The sequence below is a fragment of the Tachypleus tridentatus genome, chromosome 10 (genome assembly GCF_004210375.1).
Source record: "Tachypleus tridentatus isolate NWPU-2018 chromosome 10, ASM421037v1, whole genome shotgun sequence".
NCBI lineage: Eukaryota > Metazoa > Arthropoda > Merostomata > Xiphosura > Limulidae > Tachypleus > Tachypleus tridentatus.
In genome coordinates this window covers 139,002,079-139,021,478 of record NC_134834.1, presented here as the reverse complement: position 1 = coordinate 139,021,478, position 19,400 = coordinate 139,002,079, and the positions used below count along the sequence as shown (strand labels likewise).

Sequence of the window (19,400 nt, the reverse complement as noted above, 5' to 3'; positions counted from 1 at the left end):
ATTACTAATATTATTTTTTATTTAGTGTGTGTGTTTTCTTATAACAAAACCACATCGGGCTATCTGCTGTATCTACCCAGGGGAATCTAACCCCTGATTTGAGCATTGTAAATCCGTAGACTTATCGCTGTTCCAGCGAGGGACTTTTGATTTAGAAAAATGAAAAAAGTTAATATATATTAGATCAGAATAATAAAAAAATAAACGTAATGCATACATAAAGTTTTCTTTATCTTCACTCGGAAGCTTATAAATAATTAGTTTTCTATTGTCCAGATGTTCTAACCAAGTTAAAAAAAAACCAACAGACACACAAATATATAACACTTAAATTCCAAATGTCTCGTTGTAATACCAATATAAAGCTAAAAGCTGAGTGAAATAAAATGTCCCCAGTTGTAACAGCCTAGAAGAAAAGTACTATGAATACCAGAAGTGGAAACTTGGAAGAAGGTGGTATGTTGATGCATCTTGATGAAGATACGGGTAAATACATCTAAAAGCCTTATTTTATTCTCTCAAAATTCCTAGGTAGGTTACTCACTCATCTGTTGATTGAGTGTGGTAAAAGTATTTCGAGCAACAATGACGTCACTAACTAAAAAGGCTTGATTAAAGTATACTTTTTATTATTATTTCGCGGTTGTCTGACTTGCATCTTCTTATGTGTTTTGAATATCTCAAAAGCTATCAAGTAACTCTGATATTTTATTCAAAAAATAAAATGAGGAAGTGCATAATCCTTGTTTACAGACTACATTGAACGGAATGTAACCAAATCATTCCAACTTACCATAAATAGTTTTCTGAGCACAAACAATAAAGAATGTATAGAGAGTAAAATAATATTAGTAATATAACTCAACTTGAAAAATAATTAGCTAGGTATATGATCAAGGAATAAACATATTATTTAAATTTTTAAGTGTCATGGGAACTATATTAGACTGAAATATTTAAGAAATTACAACTTAACAAATTAACATATAATATTAACATTAAGTGGAAAGGGCTTATCTAAACAATAAATACCATGGTTGAGTAGCTCGCTTTTAAGAAAAAGAAAAACTATGTATTTACACTTTACCAGCAGCACAATGAGCTATGTGTGACGTGCTCAACACAGGTATTAAATCTTGTTTTTAGCGCTGTAAGTTTAGTGTGGTTTTAATCAGTTACTGATTGTGAAGTAAAGGACAACGCCTGCCTTTAAATGAATACATAATCAACTTTATACGTCGAAATTATTCAACGCAAAGTCATAGCTGTTATACTACAAAAATTATAAAAGAAATAATGAAGAACGGGAATAATGAGTTGGAAAGATAACACTAGCTGGGTTTAATTAGGGATCTTAGTAACAACCATGAGAAAAGGGAAGAGGCATAGCACGAAAGACTTGTCGTAACAATCATTACGGAAATACGGATTCTAATAGGAAAGAAGTCGTAAAGGAAACCAAACCTTCTATTTGGCTCTAAGTTATGAAAGTTGAGGCTGAGCTGGGTTGGAGGCTCTGAAACTAAAGCAAGTCTCTAAGAAAATAACAGTTAACGACTTCTTAGAACTGGTTTAGCCTGACTCCATGAATACCACTAGAAAAAATGTAAATTACATACAATAAAATTTTGCCGTCGTATAATGCGACTTGCACGAAATCTAACTCCACAGCACTAGCGTCACTTCCGAATCATAGCTGAGAAGAGAATGTGTCAAGGTTGGATTCCATATCATCTCGCCGCATACTCGCATTTTCACCAACTACTATTAACTGTTCATCTAGAAATACAATGCCGTAAATTTGCCTTTTTGAGCATCACGATAATAAATGGAAAACAAAATTGTTCACACAATACACATTTATACTTGGGTATCTTAACTATATATTTATGCTTTGAATAATTAAAAAAAAGAGTTCATTATGCAGTTCGAACATTTATCATTTAAAAATCTCATTCTCATTCCAATTGTATGTCATAATATTCTTTGCCATAGCTAACAAAAAGGTATCTATCACCTAAGCCTTTACAAGAACGTTGGTTTCGTGCGTATTCAAAGCAAAAATAATACACTGTAGTCAAATCTTCCACAGAGAACAATCTTGTGTGAATCTTCCAAAAGGGCTATTTTATGCAAAAATGGTACTTTATGTGGGCCTGTTAAGAAACAAAACTTTGATAATTTCAAAAGAACTCCTGTAAACTGATTATTTTTTTGTTTTGAATTTTGCGTAGAGCTACTCGAGGGCTATCTGAGCTGGTCGTCCCTAATTTGGCAGTGTAATACTGCTCTTGATTTACTCTTTAATCAACGAATTGTGGGATTGACCGTAACATTATAACATCTCCATGGCTGAAAGTGGTGAACCTGTTTGGTATGACGTGGATTCGAACCTGGGATCCTTAGATTACGAGTCGAGTGCCTTAACCACTTGATCATCCCAGGCCCCTGTAAACTGACCCTTAGGTTAAGTTTTATGTAAACCACACACAAGAAGAATAACAACTACGAGAAGCTTAAAGAAAGTAACGTTCATTAAAGAATGACAACTTTTTTACATTTTTCACAAAGAATAAATCTTCCCAGAAAAATCAATGTTATGAAAATCAACTTGTTTTGCTACCCCATAAGCTCCTAATGTTAAAACTCCATTATAAAAATGCAGTTATCTCGAAAACATATATTAACTATTGGAGAAAAAAGGATTATGTGTTGAACTATTTACAATGAATGCACACCTTTTATTAGTATAAAGTTATAAATAATTCTTAGTTCAGCATTTAGATTTTGGAAGTGACATTATATATATATATATATAGATGTGCTTGTGGTAATTCTGATCTGACGCAATAGATATAAATCATCATTTCAGATACAAATATATCTACAACATTATAAAAACAATATTAAACTCGTCTACAGGATAACTGCTATTGCTATGAAGAATACCCACAGCAACAGCCACGAATCTTTCCAAAGATGAATAGTGGACCTATTTGTTAGTATAAGTAATAAGCTATTATGCGATAAAGGCACTAAGTTTAGAACAAATATTCATATCATAACGCAGAAGGTCGAACTGTGTTAAGAAGCCAAACTTCATGAAGTGTCAAGTGTGTTGGATTGTAAATTTCATGGTTTACGTTTCACGTCCCGATGTCAAAATATTGAAATTCTATACATTTAATTGGGGCTATGAATAACTTATAAGAGTGACGGTCAAATTCCAGTATTTAATTAGAATAGTTCAAAAGTTAGTAGTAGTTGGCTGTAGATTCGTTTTCTTCTCTCTCTATCCCATCAGTTTAAAATTAAGGACGGCTTAGGCAGATAACCTTTCTGTGGCATTGAGTGAATGTCACAAAAAAAGCAACTATTCTATTTTTTTTTAACATAATTTTGCTTTAAAAAAAAAGGAATAAAGTATAAAAATAACATGAACTCTGTTGTAACTAACTAATATCACTGTCTCGATTTTTTATCGAAACAAAAGAATTGCCTGTTACTAAATTCTCCAGCAGTTGCATTGGAAATGTTAGAAGAATAGCTAGCGTCCATAATATGGTATTTGTTTGAAGCAGTAATAAGTTTTAAAAATGAATGATCATCAAAACATCAGAAGCAGATAAAACTGAGGTTGTTAGAGAAAAATGTTTTTTATACAGATTTTCAAGCACCCTTGAAAATGAAGTCACCAGGGAGTAACGGCGGGAGTAACTATGACTCTCTTAAGGTAATCAAATGCCTCGTCATCTAATTAGTGACGCGCATGAATGGATTAACGAGATTCCCACTGTCCCTATCTACTATCTAGCGAAACCACAGCCAAGGGAAGGGGCTAGGAGAAATCACCGGGATTTGGTTTTTTCTCCAAAAACCAAAGAGTTATTGCAACTCTGGATGCAAAAGTCTGCATCCAACCGTCTTCATAAAGCGAGGTTTTCAATTCATAAGTTGATTTTTTCTTAAATTCCTTTAATATAATTTATTTTTACCTAATTACGTTTGTACATTAAGGTAAGGGAAAAAAATAATTTAACTGCAAAGAACACACGCATTCCAATGAACCATTCATTCATACTGATAAATTGTCGTTTTGCATGAAGGTGTTTACACCCCTCGTCGAATATAGAGGTAGCACATTTTCAGGGAAAAATTCAATAATGCATTTTTTGTTTCATTGAATTTCGCACAAAGCTACACAAGAGCTATCTGCACTAGACGTCCCTAATTTAGTAGTGTAAGATTAGAGGGAAGGCAGCTAGTCATCACCACCCACTGCCAACTCTTTGGCTGCTCTTTCACCAACGAATACTAAGATTGACCCTAACATTATACCCCATCCACAGCTGAGAGAGCGAATACGTTTGGTGTGATGGAGATTCGAACCCGCAGATCGCAAGTCAGGCGCCTTAACCACTTTGACATGCAGGGCCTCAATAATGAAGATAAGACCAATAGTTTTATTGAGTTTCCCAACTGTAAATTCGTAAGTAGCAGAAAATTGCACAACATCCTGTATTTTAAAATATTTTTAATGAAACAAATCACGTTGTTTATTATTATTTAAATTCCTCATGTCTTCATTAAGGTTAAATGACAAAAAATCTGACGTTCTGAAAATGTGAGTCAACATAAGTTATGGAGAGCAATAATCTAAAGACTAACAATAGTCTAGCTTAAGAACATGCTGCTCTTAGTTCTTTTATGAAAAACTGGTTGGATTACCCGTCCGTTAGACGTGTGAAATAAAAACTAGTTTACAAACAAAGGATATGAAATTGTGCTTCTATTTCTTCTTAACATAATACACGTTACCAGTGCAATAAAAATACATAAAGGTATCAATACTGAAAAGAAAGACATACTGTTTTGAAGAATTATATTAATATGAAATTGGATAAGGGGTTCTAACTCCCTTTACGATCTTCTTCATGTCGTGTATATCACTGTGTCTAGTGTTGATTTAGTTGTTTTTCCAAAATTATATATGAAATTAGGTGGGGCCCAACCACTCCATGATCTTTCTCATGTCATCCTATATCTCTCTGTCAAGTTTGGTGCTGACTGATCAAGAAATGTGGTATAGAGCTTTTCCAAATATTACATTGATAGCAATTTAATTAGGGATGTGAAGCCTTTTATAAATTGACAGAATTTACGAGTAATCATAATACTGTTTTAAGTATTGTCAAATTCACTGTTTCTCCAATGATCAAACTGAAAATCTAATTTAAAAATCACTAAATTAAAGCTTCGAAGTTTCATGTATCATTTAAACAGGAAGCAGTTAGTCAGCCATTCCTTACCATCCGCCATTCATGTTGAGGGATCTATAGTCATTATTAAAATGCACTCACAGCTTAAAGTACAGTTCTATGGTATTGCATGAAGTTAAACCTGAGTTGCCAGTTTCTAAATCCTTAGTGCAACCACAGAACAAATTCAGGATCTGGACGAAAACATAACCGTTAGAATTATTTATCTCTCCCTCCAAGTTTACCACAAGTATATAATACCGAAATGAGCATTTTGACTATGTCTTAGTCAGTGTTTGGTGCTTTATTATTAATGCAGATTCGGTGGCAATAAACAATAACTTAACCTGTAAACTATTCGAAAATAAAAGTGGAAAAAGGAAAGAAAGACGCTACTGTAAACCTCTTGTACAAAAGTCTTTATCAAAATAGCAGTCATTCAATAATTAATCAAACTAAAAATATCAGATATGCAATGGTAACATGAGATTGCTTTTTAATTAATTGCAGAGTGGTATGGCTAACTATGCAAACATCATATCACTCGTTGTGATATAACAAGGATGGTTCAAAATTAAATAAAGGTATCTTTCCTTGTAAAGTGTATATTTTCCTACTTTTCAAAAAAATAGTTCATTAGCTCGCCTCTAAGCCATCTGCCTTTTTATCATTAGTACAATATCTTAGGAGAGAAAGAGAAAAACAGACATAATTGTGTACAAATTTTTTTTTACTATCATTTTTATTTAGGATAAATGTCACCTTAAGTAACCAGGTGTTAATGGTTAAAAATATTTAAAATCGAGTATGTTTCTTGAAAATGTTATTGTTTCAATTGTATTATTATTACTGTTAGATTATATATATTTAATCTGTTGATTATTCACTGTTGCTGAAGTATGAGTAATATTTTTCTTTGGTTCGACAAATAGTCCCAGGTAGAATGTCGAGAAAAGCAACTAAACGTTTCTAGGAACATTTCTTTAGAACATTACATTTTATCCTTATTTTCCAGAACATATCATTACAACAAAAGAGAAATAGGTAAGAAAGTTAGAGAAGCAACAAATATTTTATTGTGAGAGATATCCATAGTGTTTTCAGTAAACTGTGAACAGGTTTGGATCACATACAGTACAATATATATATATATATAATAAATTGTTAATGCTACAATTCTTATATCTGTATAATTCAATAAGTTTAAATATTTTATGAATTTAAGACTGTTTTCAAGTAACACCAGTTTCTGTTAGAAGGGAAAGGTAATAGGAAATCATATTCTGACCATATGACACACTGCTTAGCCAATACAAAGTTCGTATAATATTGTATGGAACTCCGACAGATAAAAATGCTTTAACCTAGGACACTTTGCTTGACCAGTATAACACATGAACATTATACCGTAGTGTTTTACCTGATCAAAATAAAGCAACTGGTATTATTCTTCATCACTAAGTTTGGCCAACAGGATCTACACGCGTTATGATCCCCAACAAATGATACACGCAATATTCATCAGTATTCTGACTAATCAAATAAAGTTACATTTAGTTTGTCTGAACGATATAAATCACACTCGAGTTACCATACGGCACTCTCTCCAATACAAAAATTTAAAAACTTGTGTTTGTTTCTTTTTGAATTTCGCGCAAAGCTACTCGAGGGCTATCTGCGCTAGCCGTCCCTAATTTAGCAGTGTAAGACTAGATGGAAGGCAGCTAGTCATCACCACCCACCGCCAACTCTTGGGCTACTCTGTTACCAACGAATACTAAGATTGACCGTCACTTTATAACGCCCCCACGGCTGAAAGGGCGAGCACGTTTTGGTGCGACCAAAAACTTGTGAATGCAAGTAAAGAAAAATGGACAACATGTCATCCAAACTTTATCTACTATATCCAGTGCCGACAAGGCCATTCGCTCAGTACAAGTGTTATTCAGGCTTTCTGGGATAGTAATAGTTAAGGCGCTGTTGATATTGTTAAATTGCATGATTTTGTTAAGTGAAGTACAAAGCTACACAGTGGACTATATGTACTCTTACCAGTATCGAAACCTGGTTTCTAGCGTCGTAAGTCCGCAGACATACCGCTGTGCCACTGGGGTGGAGAGCAAAATTGCATGAACAAGTATGACGTGAGCTAGACTGCGTTGGTGAAATATAATTGTTGTCAAGTTTATTTAAGTTACTTATAAATCAGAATTAGGGTAAAGATTAATAACACAGTATTAAGCACATATGTTACACTACGTTATTGTATTTATCCACGAGAAGGCTCACACACTACATGAAGAACAAAACACACACAAACTGTCTTATGGCACTCTACATAACGTAAAAAAAAAAAAAAAAAGACACACACCTTATTCTGCAATATATTATCTGGCCAATAGAACAACAAGCATTGTCCTATAGCGTTACTTGTCTAATCAATAGAACACAATAACATTGTACGGTAATCCGCCTGGGTAACAGAAGGCAATGCGATTTCCTAAAATTAGTAATATTTAAATATTTCTGTATTTTTTTCTTATTGATTTAAATCAAATTAAAAAATATGTGCTGATGAGAAAATAAGTTTTATGTTTAAGCACCCGTCATAATAATAATAAAAGATTTTTTCATGCCATATGTTCAAAACAAGTTTCTAATATATGCTACAGTGTTCCAGACCAGTTACTCAAACGAGACGGTAAGATTTTTTTCACACATTTCTTAAAATTGTATCAGTTAACCATGTATTATCTGGAAATTACTTATTATTTATAACTTAACAGCACTTGATAGAATTTGAATAAAGTAAGTACCATAAATTTTATATAAAATAATAGAATGAATGACATCAACGACTGAAATCTTCAGATATATTTTATATTACTATAGAACAATTTTTGATTCTTAAAAGAATTTTAAAAACAAATCAAAATATGTGAAGCACGCAAAAGTTTGGAGGTTTACTACGTTAAAAAACAATGTACTCCAGATAAAGTAAAAAAGAAAAAGTTTGAAAAGACGAAACAGACCAACAGTTCACCAGGATCTTTATTTCGTTAACCGCTTAGGAGCAGAATTAGTTCTTCAAGTAAAAGCAAATGATTAACATTGATATTAAACATAAAGATTTTAACTAAACATTTGTGAATTATTTCATTTCTTGAGAAGAAATATGAGTTTAACTATTGCAGGCAAATATAACTTGTGGCTTTTGTTTATCTAGTAAAGGGATAAAACGGCAAGATTTTGAGTATAAGACACTGAAATTACTTGTGCCAAAAGGGCATGAAATCCCTGAAAAAATCCTCTGCTGGTCAGGCGATTCCACAATGCGCCATAACATCGTTTCTGATCTAATCCTATCAAAGCAGACTCTTATCATTAGTAAATTACGAATCAAACTGAATTATTAGAAACATCACCATACCTAATTTTTAAAATACTTTTCACTCACCTTGCTAACAACAAAAATAATAATAATTATGAATATCAATAAAATATGAAAAGTTTTCATCGGGTTAAAGTCTAAATGAAGTAAAGAACTTGGACATTATAAATGCACTCTACTTTATTTCCAATTATTATTTAAACGGAATTAAAGCTATACCTTTGATTAAGCTTTATATCAAAGTTTACTAGCATAAACAAATTGGAATAAACATTGACTTTTATACTATTCTGTAAACTTATAGTTGTTAAATAGTTGTTAAAACCAGTTTGGATTTCACCACACATAACTGTTGACCTACAACTCCACCTAGTTAAGGTAGGAAGCAAATGTATTTAATGTCACCCCACACAAAAGGTTGAGATATTCAAATTGACAGTAATGGCTTACCTTCTCAAAACTCCTCCTAATAGCGAAGCATTGAGGCACTCTGGTGGGGATAACCGGCGTTGGACTTCTCCTACAGTCACTTTGTACTTAGATGTGGAACTGAGCAGAGACAAGCGGCCAGGCACGGAGCAGAACACATCAGTAGGTGACGTGACACCTGTAATGACCATTTCCTTGCAGTTGTCACTGTGTCTTGGTTTGATGCCTGTTAGAAGGACAGACGGAGGGAACACGGGGTACGTCAACCGACCTGAGTGAATCCCCCAATATGTCAGAGGGAGAGATGGAAAGAAAGTTCCAAGTCACCGAATATTAGAGAAAAAAAAAACACCAGTGCGAGAAGAAAGCAAAAGACAGAGACAGAAAAGTAAATGTAACCATTAGGGACAATTATATCACAAGATCGTTTGAAAACAAATTATCGGTTATCTGTAAAATCTCTTTCCGTGTGATGCGCATAATAACATGAATACAAATTCAATATGTTTTTCCCAAGTCCTTCACATATAGAGAAAATTTTGAATTCAGAAAACAACTTTTTAAATCAAATTTGTGGTGTAAAATTATTTTGAATTCAGTCTTATAATAGTATATATATATATATTACAAAAAACAGTTTATTTTATTACTTCTTTAAAATTATGGTTTTGTCGGAAATAATTTGTTGGCATTATATTAAACTGTTATAAGCAGTTTTATATCAGTATTTTCAAAACAGTTTAATTAGCATAAGCAAAGCTACTAACCAATTATGTCGCACATAGCCCCAAGTAGTCAGTTTTAGCACATTGCAATCATGCGCTGCAATAATTGCAATCCCGAAATTTCTAGTTTCCTTCTTTAATCATTATAAAATGTACAACAAAAACCAAGTCTTCAAGGATGTTCTCTTCTTTTTTTAAAACAACAACAAAAGGTTTGGAAGCATGAAATATTTTTATCATAATATACGGTAACAAAATTGCTTTCTGTATCCTTGCAAAAACAAAGTTTATGAAACCAAAGCGATAGAAAAATTAAACATTTCAATGTACCTTTTCTTATGACACTGTTATGTTCTCCTCCAAATATGTTGTTAGCACCTTCAATTCCTGTGGCCTGCGAAACAAAAAATCAAACTGAAAATCAGGAAAAAAAAACACAAAATTCTTAACACAAGAAAAGTTTTCTTAAAGCACTCTACATTACATACCTTTAATTACTGTCAGAATATTTTGTTATATCTTAAAAATCTTCAATATTGTGACCGAAAATGAAGAAAGATTTGTTATGCAAATATTTCAAGTACGCCAATCACTATGTACGTAGCTATCACTTTCAAGACGATTATCTTTTCCCTGATTTTATGTTTGATGGCAAATTGTAGTTTCAAATGAACTTCAAAGGTTGTTCTGTTGAAAGAGATAAGAAAATATGTTTTAAAAAGTTTTAAACCAATGCTGAAAGTTTTAAAATTCCATGTCACCAAACATTTTCAAAAAACTCGAATGCTTTCAAATGTTCTTAAAACCTAAAATATACGACCTGGGAGTTGTTTGGTCATTTTTATACTTGGCATATATTTAGGAGTCATATTGTATCGAAATATTAATATTACAAAAGTATAGTAATTGTTCAAGCAAAATTTTAATAAAATACTACATATATAGTCATGGGTCAAATTAGGGTTGAAATTACTCGCTGGGATGATAGCTGGGTTCTAGACAATGGTCAAATAACTGTACCACAACCAGCCGTTGTAGAGTACTAAATTTCTGTAATCGAATGAGTTGATGTGGTAGGTCGCATCTTATGAAAATTGCAGCCGCATGTTATAGGGAGAAATGATACTGACCTCTGATGTTATTTGCTTTAAATATTAGTTTCGCGTACTACTGGCACTTATTCCAGATTTCAAGCTGCACAAGTTAATCAGAATGATTTAATACTAGTTCAAATCATGGTAAAGGAGTCAATTTCAAAACCGTCCCATCTCTGAAGACCTGGCCAGACTTCTGAAGTCGCCACTAAATTTCGAACAGATAACAATAGTCATTATTAGTTCAAGTAACTGTGCATAATATAAAAAAATTGTCATGTGCAATGTTTTACGTGCGAGAAATCCCTCCATGGAACATTTGGAAGCACATGAGATTTGTATAACCTGAAGGACAAATGGGAACTGTTGATATTATTGACTAGTGAGATTTTTTTATTTTATACTTTTTTTTCCCTCTCAATATAACACCTGAGAAACTGCGTACTGAATTTACTTGTTTTATTTTTAATTTACACATGAATTTGACCAATGACTACATACACTACATGGCTAAAATACTTCTAATTAGTGGGTTCGGTTATTTCAGCCATACCCATTGACCACAGGTGCATAAAATCAAGCATACAGCCATGCAAGCTCCATAGCCAGACACTGGCAGTAAAATGGTTCGCACTGAAGAGCTCAGTGACTTTCAACGTGGCATTGTTATTGGATGCCACTTTTCCAACAAGTCAGTTCGTCTAATTTTTACTCTGCTAGAGCCACCCCGGTCAACTGTAAGTGCTGTTATTTTGAAGTGGAAACGTCTAGAAGCAACAACAGCTTAGCCACGAAGCGGTAGGCTACACAAGCTCACAGAACAGGACCGCCGAGTGCTGAAGAGTGTAGCGCGTAAAAAATCATCTGTTCACAATTGCAACACTCACTACCGAGTTCCAAACTGCCTCTGAAAGCAATGTCAGCGCAAGAACTTTTCATCGGGAGCTTTATGAAATAAGCTTCATGGCTGAGCAGCTGCATACAAGCCTAAAATCACTATGCGCAATGCCAAGCACACCACCATTGGACATTGGAGCAGTGGAAACGCGTTTTCTGGAGTGATGAATCATGCTTCACTATCTGGCAGTCTGACGGACGAATCTGGGTTTGGCGGTTGTTAGGAGAACGCTCCCTGCCTGAATACATAGCGCCAACAGTAGAGTTTTGTGGAGGAGGAATAATGGTCTGGTGTGTTTTTCGTGGTTTGGGTCAGGCTCTTTAGTTCTAGTGAAGGGAAATCTTAATGCTACAGCATACAATGACATTCTAGAAAATTGTGTGCTTCCAACTTTGTGGCAACAGTTTTGGAAAGGCCCTTTTTTGCTTCAGCATGACAATGCCCCCTTCCACAAAGCGAGATCCATAAAGATATGAGTTGCCGAGGTTGGTGTGGAAGAACTTGACTGGCTTTTACAGAGCCCTGACCTCGACCCTATCGAACACCTTTGGGATGAACTGGAACGCTGACTGTGAGCCAGGCACGTCGCCCGACATCAGTGCCCGACCTCACTAATGCTCTTGTGGATGAATAGGAACGAATCCCCGCAGCCATGTTCCAAAATCTAGTGAAAAGCATTCCCAGAAGAGTGGAGGCTGTTACAGCAAAAAAAAAGGGGGGCAAACTCCTTATTAATGCCCATGGTTTTAGAATGAGATATTCAACAAACACATATGGGTGTGATGGTCAGGTGTCCACATACTTTTGGCCATGTAGTGCATGTAGTCATTCCTAGTAAAAAGGGAAAGGCTCAAGCTATGAAAATGAAATTGAAACAGCTAATCATGGCTATAAAATACAAAATGCACCAAATTTAAAGGTTATCGGTCTTGCAAAACACGGTATAGTTTAGTTGGTTAAACAGTTTATGTTTTTGTTAATAGCGCACAACTACACAATGGACTACTTGTACTATGCTTATCTCGTGAAATCGAATATTAGCGTTGTGAGCCGTAAAAGTTATAACTGCCCAAACGAGGGACTTTAAGTTATAAAATGCCATAAACTTCAAATGTTTTCATAAAAAATAAACTAATACTTAGAAGACAGAAAGTAAAAACCCATGATAAAGACGCCAAGCATACTAATAAATATTATACTGTCACATTAAACACTTTTTCGTCGGATACATTAGAGAGAGCACAACTAACAAAACGTTCATCTAAAGTGCTTCTCAAGTTGGTATGAGTTTCTTTTCACTAGTAGGCCCGGCATGGCCAAGCGTGTTAAGGCGTTCGACTCGTAATGCGTGGGTCGCGGGCTCGAATCCCGGTAGCACCAAACATGCTCGCCCTCCCAGCCGTGGGGGCGTTATAATATGACGGTCAATCCCACTATGCGTTGGTAAAAGAGTAGCGCAGGAGTTGGCGGTGGGTGGTGATGACTAACTGCCTTCCCTCTAGTCTTACACTGCTAAATTAGGGGCGGCTAGCACAGATAGCCCTCGAGTAGCTTTGCGCGAAATTCAAACAAACAAAACATATTCAAGACTTGAAACATAAAATGATATACAGAAGTTGGAGGACAAATTACTTTTTGATACGAAACAAATAATATGCTTCAATTTTTAAAATCTATATGGACATTTAACCACAGCCGCTAAGATTAAATCACTTTATTTAATAATAACCACAGGATGCGTTCTTAATCAGCCGAAGTAAAACTGTCAGTTACCAAGGATAGTGTTACTAGTAGTTAAAGTTTCAAGTGACAAAAATTAATGGTCCTAAAAACTACAGGTAAAATGCTCACTGAATAAATGTAGTTTCAACAATCACTTGTAGTTTAAAGAGATCACAGGAAGAGTTCTCAGTGGCCACTACTAGGGTTTAGTGATTAAAAGATAGAGTATGCAGTAGAGTTATTTATCCTTCAAATGCCCATCGCCTTTTGCTCATGGCTTTAAGAAATACTTGATAAATTTGACCAAATAGTAGCGGGTAAGTAGATTGTTTTTTATTATATGTAAAAGTATTTGTTTTTTGTTATAAAGTCATAAACAGTTATTTCGTAAATGTGTACATTTGAAACGAGAAACTGATAACGTGTTTTGAATTTTAGGACGTGAGTGGGCCCTTAAAGATATACATGGGCTATCTGCGCTTTCTCCATGCTTGGGATCGAACTCTTGATTTTATCAATTTAGAACTGTGAACTTACATCTGACCTATCGACGGACACTTGACTGTAAAATCCCACTATTTGGTCAAAGAGTCCAGTAGATGGTGATCAATGCTGTTGTCTAATTCCCTTCTCTCTAGCCTATTAGTTCAAAATTATGAATGATTGAGTGTAGCTTTGCGCAAAAACTCTCAAACAAAGAAAGAGAATCAAAATAGCAAAATTTTATGTACACAGAGTTGCATTGTTTTGTATCAAATTTTAACATCAGCCATAATTTGTTCAGTTAATGATAAGGAATAAAATTATTTGAGCTTAACTGTCCGGACAAGACCAGGACCATAGAATACAAATGTGATAAAATAAGAATGTCACAATTTACACTTTTTTTTTTTTCAAAGAAGGAAAATAAAAATAAATTGGAATCATGTGTCACATTCTAGCTCCGAATAAACAGGTCTATCTTTTATATGCTCGAAATAACGTTGCGGAAAATTAGTCGTAAGTTTTGTTTCGATTTCAATTTATGTTATTACAGCTAGTTCCATGTGTCTTTTCTTTTAAGATAGAGTATAAGAGTCACTCTTCAGTGTACAAATGGCAAATTCAGTTTCAGATATCGTCGCAAAACATTTCGATGGGTAACTAAATTATACAGTACATATAAACGTTTAACAGTTTCACATCAGCATTGATATTTAAAAAAATTAATTACGTCAGTATCTATATAGTAACCTATCAAGACCAAAGATTATTATTGGACAATAATTAATTTTGAATGTTTAAAATATTTGTTTGAATATTACGAATGCATATCTTTTTAAGCTGTTACTTGATACACAATTATTACTTTGTATGGTTTCTTTATCACGCCTTTTTCTCAGTAGATTAAATTATTATTTCAGCTATTAGTTTTCGCAGCTTCACATACATATGTAAGTACAGGCATTTGAACTTTCTGGTAAAAGAATTACAGAAACTTAAACACATTTGTACTCTGATTTCAAACGGAGCTTTAGTTACTATTTCATATTCGTTGAAGAGTAATAGGTTTGCAGACACTTTGCAGGTGTCTGTTAACTATTAAACAAGGTGAGTCTTTTCCTTCCTTAGATGTCATTGGTAGTTCTGCTTAAGAACACTTGTTTGTTCACTTTTGTGCAAAGCTACAAGAAGGCTATTTGCGCTAGCAGTCCCTAATTTTGCAGTGTACGACTAGAGAGAAGGCGGCTAGTCATCACCACCCACCGCCAACTCTTGGGCTACTCTTTTTACCAACGAATAGTGGGATTGACCGTAACATTATAACGCCACCACGGCTAAAAGAGCAAGCATGTTTGGTGCGACGGGGATTCGAACCTGCGACCCAGGTTGTTAACCTGAAAAATGACCTAAGAAGGTCGATCGTTGTTCTGTACTTTATTTTAATTGAAGTTTTAATACCCATAATAGGCGTCTTGAAATACATTTTTACTTCAAGTGGGTTTATCGTCACCACAAATCTTTGAGGATGATCCTTGTGACTCTGGAATATCGTTTGGTTGTTACTCATCAGGTATGAATTTTTTTTTAACATTTATTTATGGATTATGACTAGCATGAGACTCTGGATAAATTGAGACATGATTTTATACGAAATTAGATGTAAGCTCGTGGTCAAGAAGTTCTTATTTCTAGTACAAACTTTCTTAAAGTGTTGCCTGCAAGTCCCCAAAATACCACCAAGTGGAATTTCATTTTTAATCACACTTTCCTTAGAGGTCTCTTTTGCTTTAAAACTGTGACCTGTTTCAAGATTTTTTTTCAAGTATTTGTGCACCGAGGAGCTTTTTTTTTATCTAAAACATATATACGTATAAAACTTGAGTGGACGATAAACTAAAACAACGACTGAATGACTTGGAAAAGAGCTCAACTGCTCAAAAAATGTACTCTCAGCTTTTTGTGTTACTTCGTTCAAAGTGCCCGAATATGTTTTATTTCTAGAGCTATTGATTTCACCTCAAGGTTTTTGGAATATTACATATTTTTATTAGTTTAATATAATTTTGATACACTCATAAATATAACGATTAAATGTTTTTATTAAAAATGCACAATAAATTCAAAAATTCGAAAAACAAAGCAATTTCAATATTAATTTTTCTAATGCAATTTCACACACTTTTCACATTGGAAATGAGTAAAAAACTATTACAGACGTTTTCATCTCTTTCACATCTGTTATTTGCATGCAGTACTTAACACCTTAGAATAATATATCGACTTTGTACACTTTAGTTTCCTAATTAACTAAATAGAGCTGGTAAGAAATACACTCACTGTCATTTGGTAAAAAAAAAATTCTCATGAATTTTGAATATAAAGTATTTCATCCTGAGTCATATGTATGACTTTTCATTAAACAACAGGGTTTACTATTAACTAATAGCCAAGCTTACAAGTGGGTTTGTTTGCTGTAACCCGACCGACCATCTGAAATTAGCCCGAATAAAAGATTTTTCTGACCTTATTTTCATCAATTTCTACCATTATACTAATATATCTGTTTGTTTGCTTTTAGAATTTCGCACAAAGCTACTCGAGGGCTATCTGTGCTAGCCGTCCCTAATTTAGCAGTGTAAGACTAGAGGGAAGGCAGCTAGTCATCACCACCCACCGCCAACTCTTGGTAACTATTCTTACCAACGAATAGTGGGATTGACCGTCACATTATAACGCCCCACGGCTGAAAGGGCGAGCATGTTTGGCGCAACGGGGATGCGAACCCGCGACCCTCAGATTACGAATCGCACGCCTTAACACGCTTGGCCATGCCAGGCCATGCTAATATATCTAACAAAATTTGCCAACTTCAATATTTTTATCGCTGTATTACGGATAGAATATTGTTAGATTTTCATGAATGTTTTAATACAAGTGTAGCACGAGTGTTGAATTTAGTTATTTATCTAAGCGATAGTTCACCGCAAGTTCTTTATGTAACTGTTTATGAAGCATACGTGTAGTTCAATTGTAGTAAACTGGCGATTGTTACATTATTTCGTCATGCTTTAGAAACTTCTAATTTTTTTCTCGGGTTAATACATAAAATCTTGTAATTTATGGAAAGTTATATGTTTCGGTTGCTATTTACAAATACGCGTCCAAAATGTAGCTCAATTAAGAAAATATTTAGCGAGAGATGTAGTCAAATAGATCTAGACTGTATGTTTGTACGTGTAGCTGTAAAGAACGGAAAGAAGCTGTTGTAAACTGTTCATCTGACGAAGAGCTCTAGCTCTAAACGTTATTCTTCTTTAAATAAAAATATAATAAAAACATGGCGACTGTTCAGCCTATGCACTGAGGTTTGACAACATGGCTTATTTCATACGCAGGACCATTCACGCTAAACTAATAAAATACGACCTAGCAGAGAAGGATTAACTGTTGACGAGCATTTATCATCCATATGACAAACGTTAAGACCTTTCAGTGTATTCGTCTTCAAAAAATGTTCTTGCAGATTGAGGATCAGAAGCATAAACAGATTAATGTATCTCAGAACAGGTTAACCTGGAGATGACCAAAGAAGGTCGAAACGTTGTTTCTGCTTTATTAGTAAAAGTGTTAATACCCATACCAGCCTTTCTGAGATACTATTTTACTTCAAATGGGTTTCTCCATTTATCACGAAGCATAAACAGGTTAATTTCGATTGGAAGCTTATCCAGGTGAAGGGAAGTATTTGTAGATTTGCCTAATGAAGAAGAAAAAACCATAAAATTGTCGAATACAGTCGATAAAATTTCGTCGATCGAGGCTGATTTCAACTAACAAATGTGAATTACGAAATAATTTGAAATTTCTGCTATTCTTTTCATAAAATAAATGTTGATGACAATTGTATTAATGGGTAAATTAATTATGTTTTTGGTGATCATGGAACTGTTTTTTCTCGAAATTTTTGCTGGAGAGCAATTTAGAAATAAGAATTAGCTGCCTACCTATACACATTTTAAATCAGTTTAAGGTTATAGCAAACAAAACAATTTTAAGCGTGGCTCCATGATATCGTCATTACATGGATGTTGTTTTCTAAAATTAGCTTAATATGTTTGATATTCATATGTAATTCTCCTTTATCAATAGCGTGGTTTTATTCATATCATATGCATCAATTTCTATAGAAAGTAATTATTCACTTCGTAAGTATCGCCTAAAACATCTTTACAACGATTTGTATTACATTTTTACATCATACGGCATTTTTAAACTAGTTTTTAAGTATTATCGAATATTCACAAAGAAAAATCACATTATTTTATGAAATAGAGTTATTTACTCGTAAAAATATATGACTGCTAAATAATCATGAAAAATAATACTTGATTTAAATAGCTTTGTCTAAATTATACAGAAATTTAAGTAAGTTATATTAAAATAATTTTGGGCCTTGCTATGTCGTTGCAGTCCAGGCTGTTTCGGTCATTGTTTAGCTGACGACCTTAAGCTTGGGAATATACTCACAACGTGGTACCAATAAAAAAAAAAAAAAACGCCGTAAGCCTATCATTATATCTAAAGCACACTACGCCTCTTTACATATTTTTCATATTCCATCTACTATACAAGGGAGTTGTGACTAGAAACATTATCTTGATGTAACCGGACTCTGTTAGCCTCGTTTCCAAAAGGAAATCCCTCCTTATTGTGCTATTTATTGTTGCGGGGTTAGAAAGTGTGGATGGCCTTTGTTTTGGTGGATTCTCATATGATATAAGATGCAACACTTTTTTTATCATAGCTGGAGTACGATTTCTTACAGGTCTAATCATGGATGGTCTTTGTTCCCAAGTTAATCCATTTTTCTTAGTTTTCCACTGTTATTAAGTACGAGAGATCTCTCCATCTTGAAAGCTCTAAATCCTAGATCTGAAGAAATCTTTATGATCTAAGTCTATGAATATTTTGCGCCAAAAAGGGCTATTACACACCCTTCCAAAAACAATTATTTTTCAATGGCATGAAATTACATATAAAATGTTAAACTGTAATTATCATATATCCCATCTCACTGCGACTTTATAACAGCTACGGTTGTCTTATTTGCATGTTAAAATCATTTCGACATAGTTTACTCAACTCTCTTTACTTATAAATTACAAAAGCAAGAGTGGCACACATTCTAGTAATCAAACCATTAGAATTTTATCATTCTAAAATCAGATATCACATTGCTTGACATATTTGAATAAAGACAAGTCATAACCGGTTGGATTATAACGTTGAACTTGGCATTACAGAATGAATTCTCGTGAACTTCAAATACCACCTAAAAAGTTGTTGAACTTAAATTGATGGTTAATTACCCCAGCTAAGAAAGATGTATATCTGTAAAAC

The 19,400-nt window shown here is 34.0% G+C and overlaps 1 protein-coding gene across 6 annotated transcripts in view; it reads right to left on the bottom strand.

Moving 5' to 3' along the window:
- The window catches only part of LOC143230446 (transcription factor AP-2-epsilon-like), a 178,478-nt gene that overhangs the window by 28,134 nt on the left and 130,944 nt on the right, over nt 1–19,400 (bottom strand). For 4 of the 6 annotated variants that reach the window (XM_076464020.1, XM_076464021.1, XM_076464015.1 and 1 more), the window contains exons 3-4: nt 10,134–10,197; nt 9,100–9,349 (exon numbers count right to left, since the gene is read on the bottom strand). In XM_076464020.1, the coding sequence (XP_076320135.1) occupies nt 9,100–9,349; nt 10,134–10,197 (314 nt within the window). The remainder of the gene's footprint in view (nt 1–9,099; nt 9,350–10,133; nt 10,198–19,400) is intronic. The other 2 variants (XM_076464017.1, XM_076464019.1) reach the window with 1 other exon arrangement.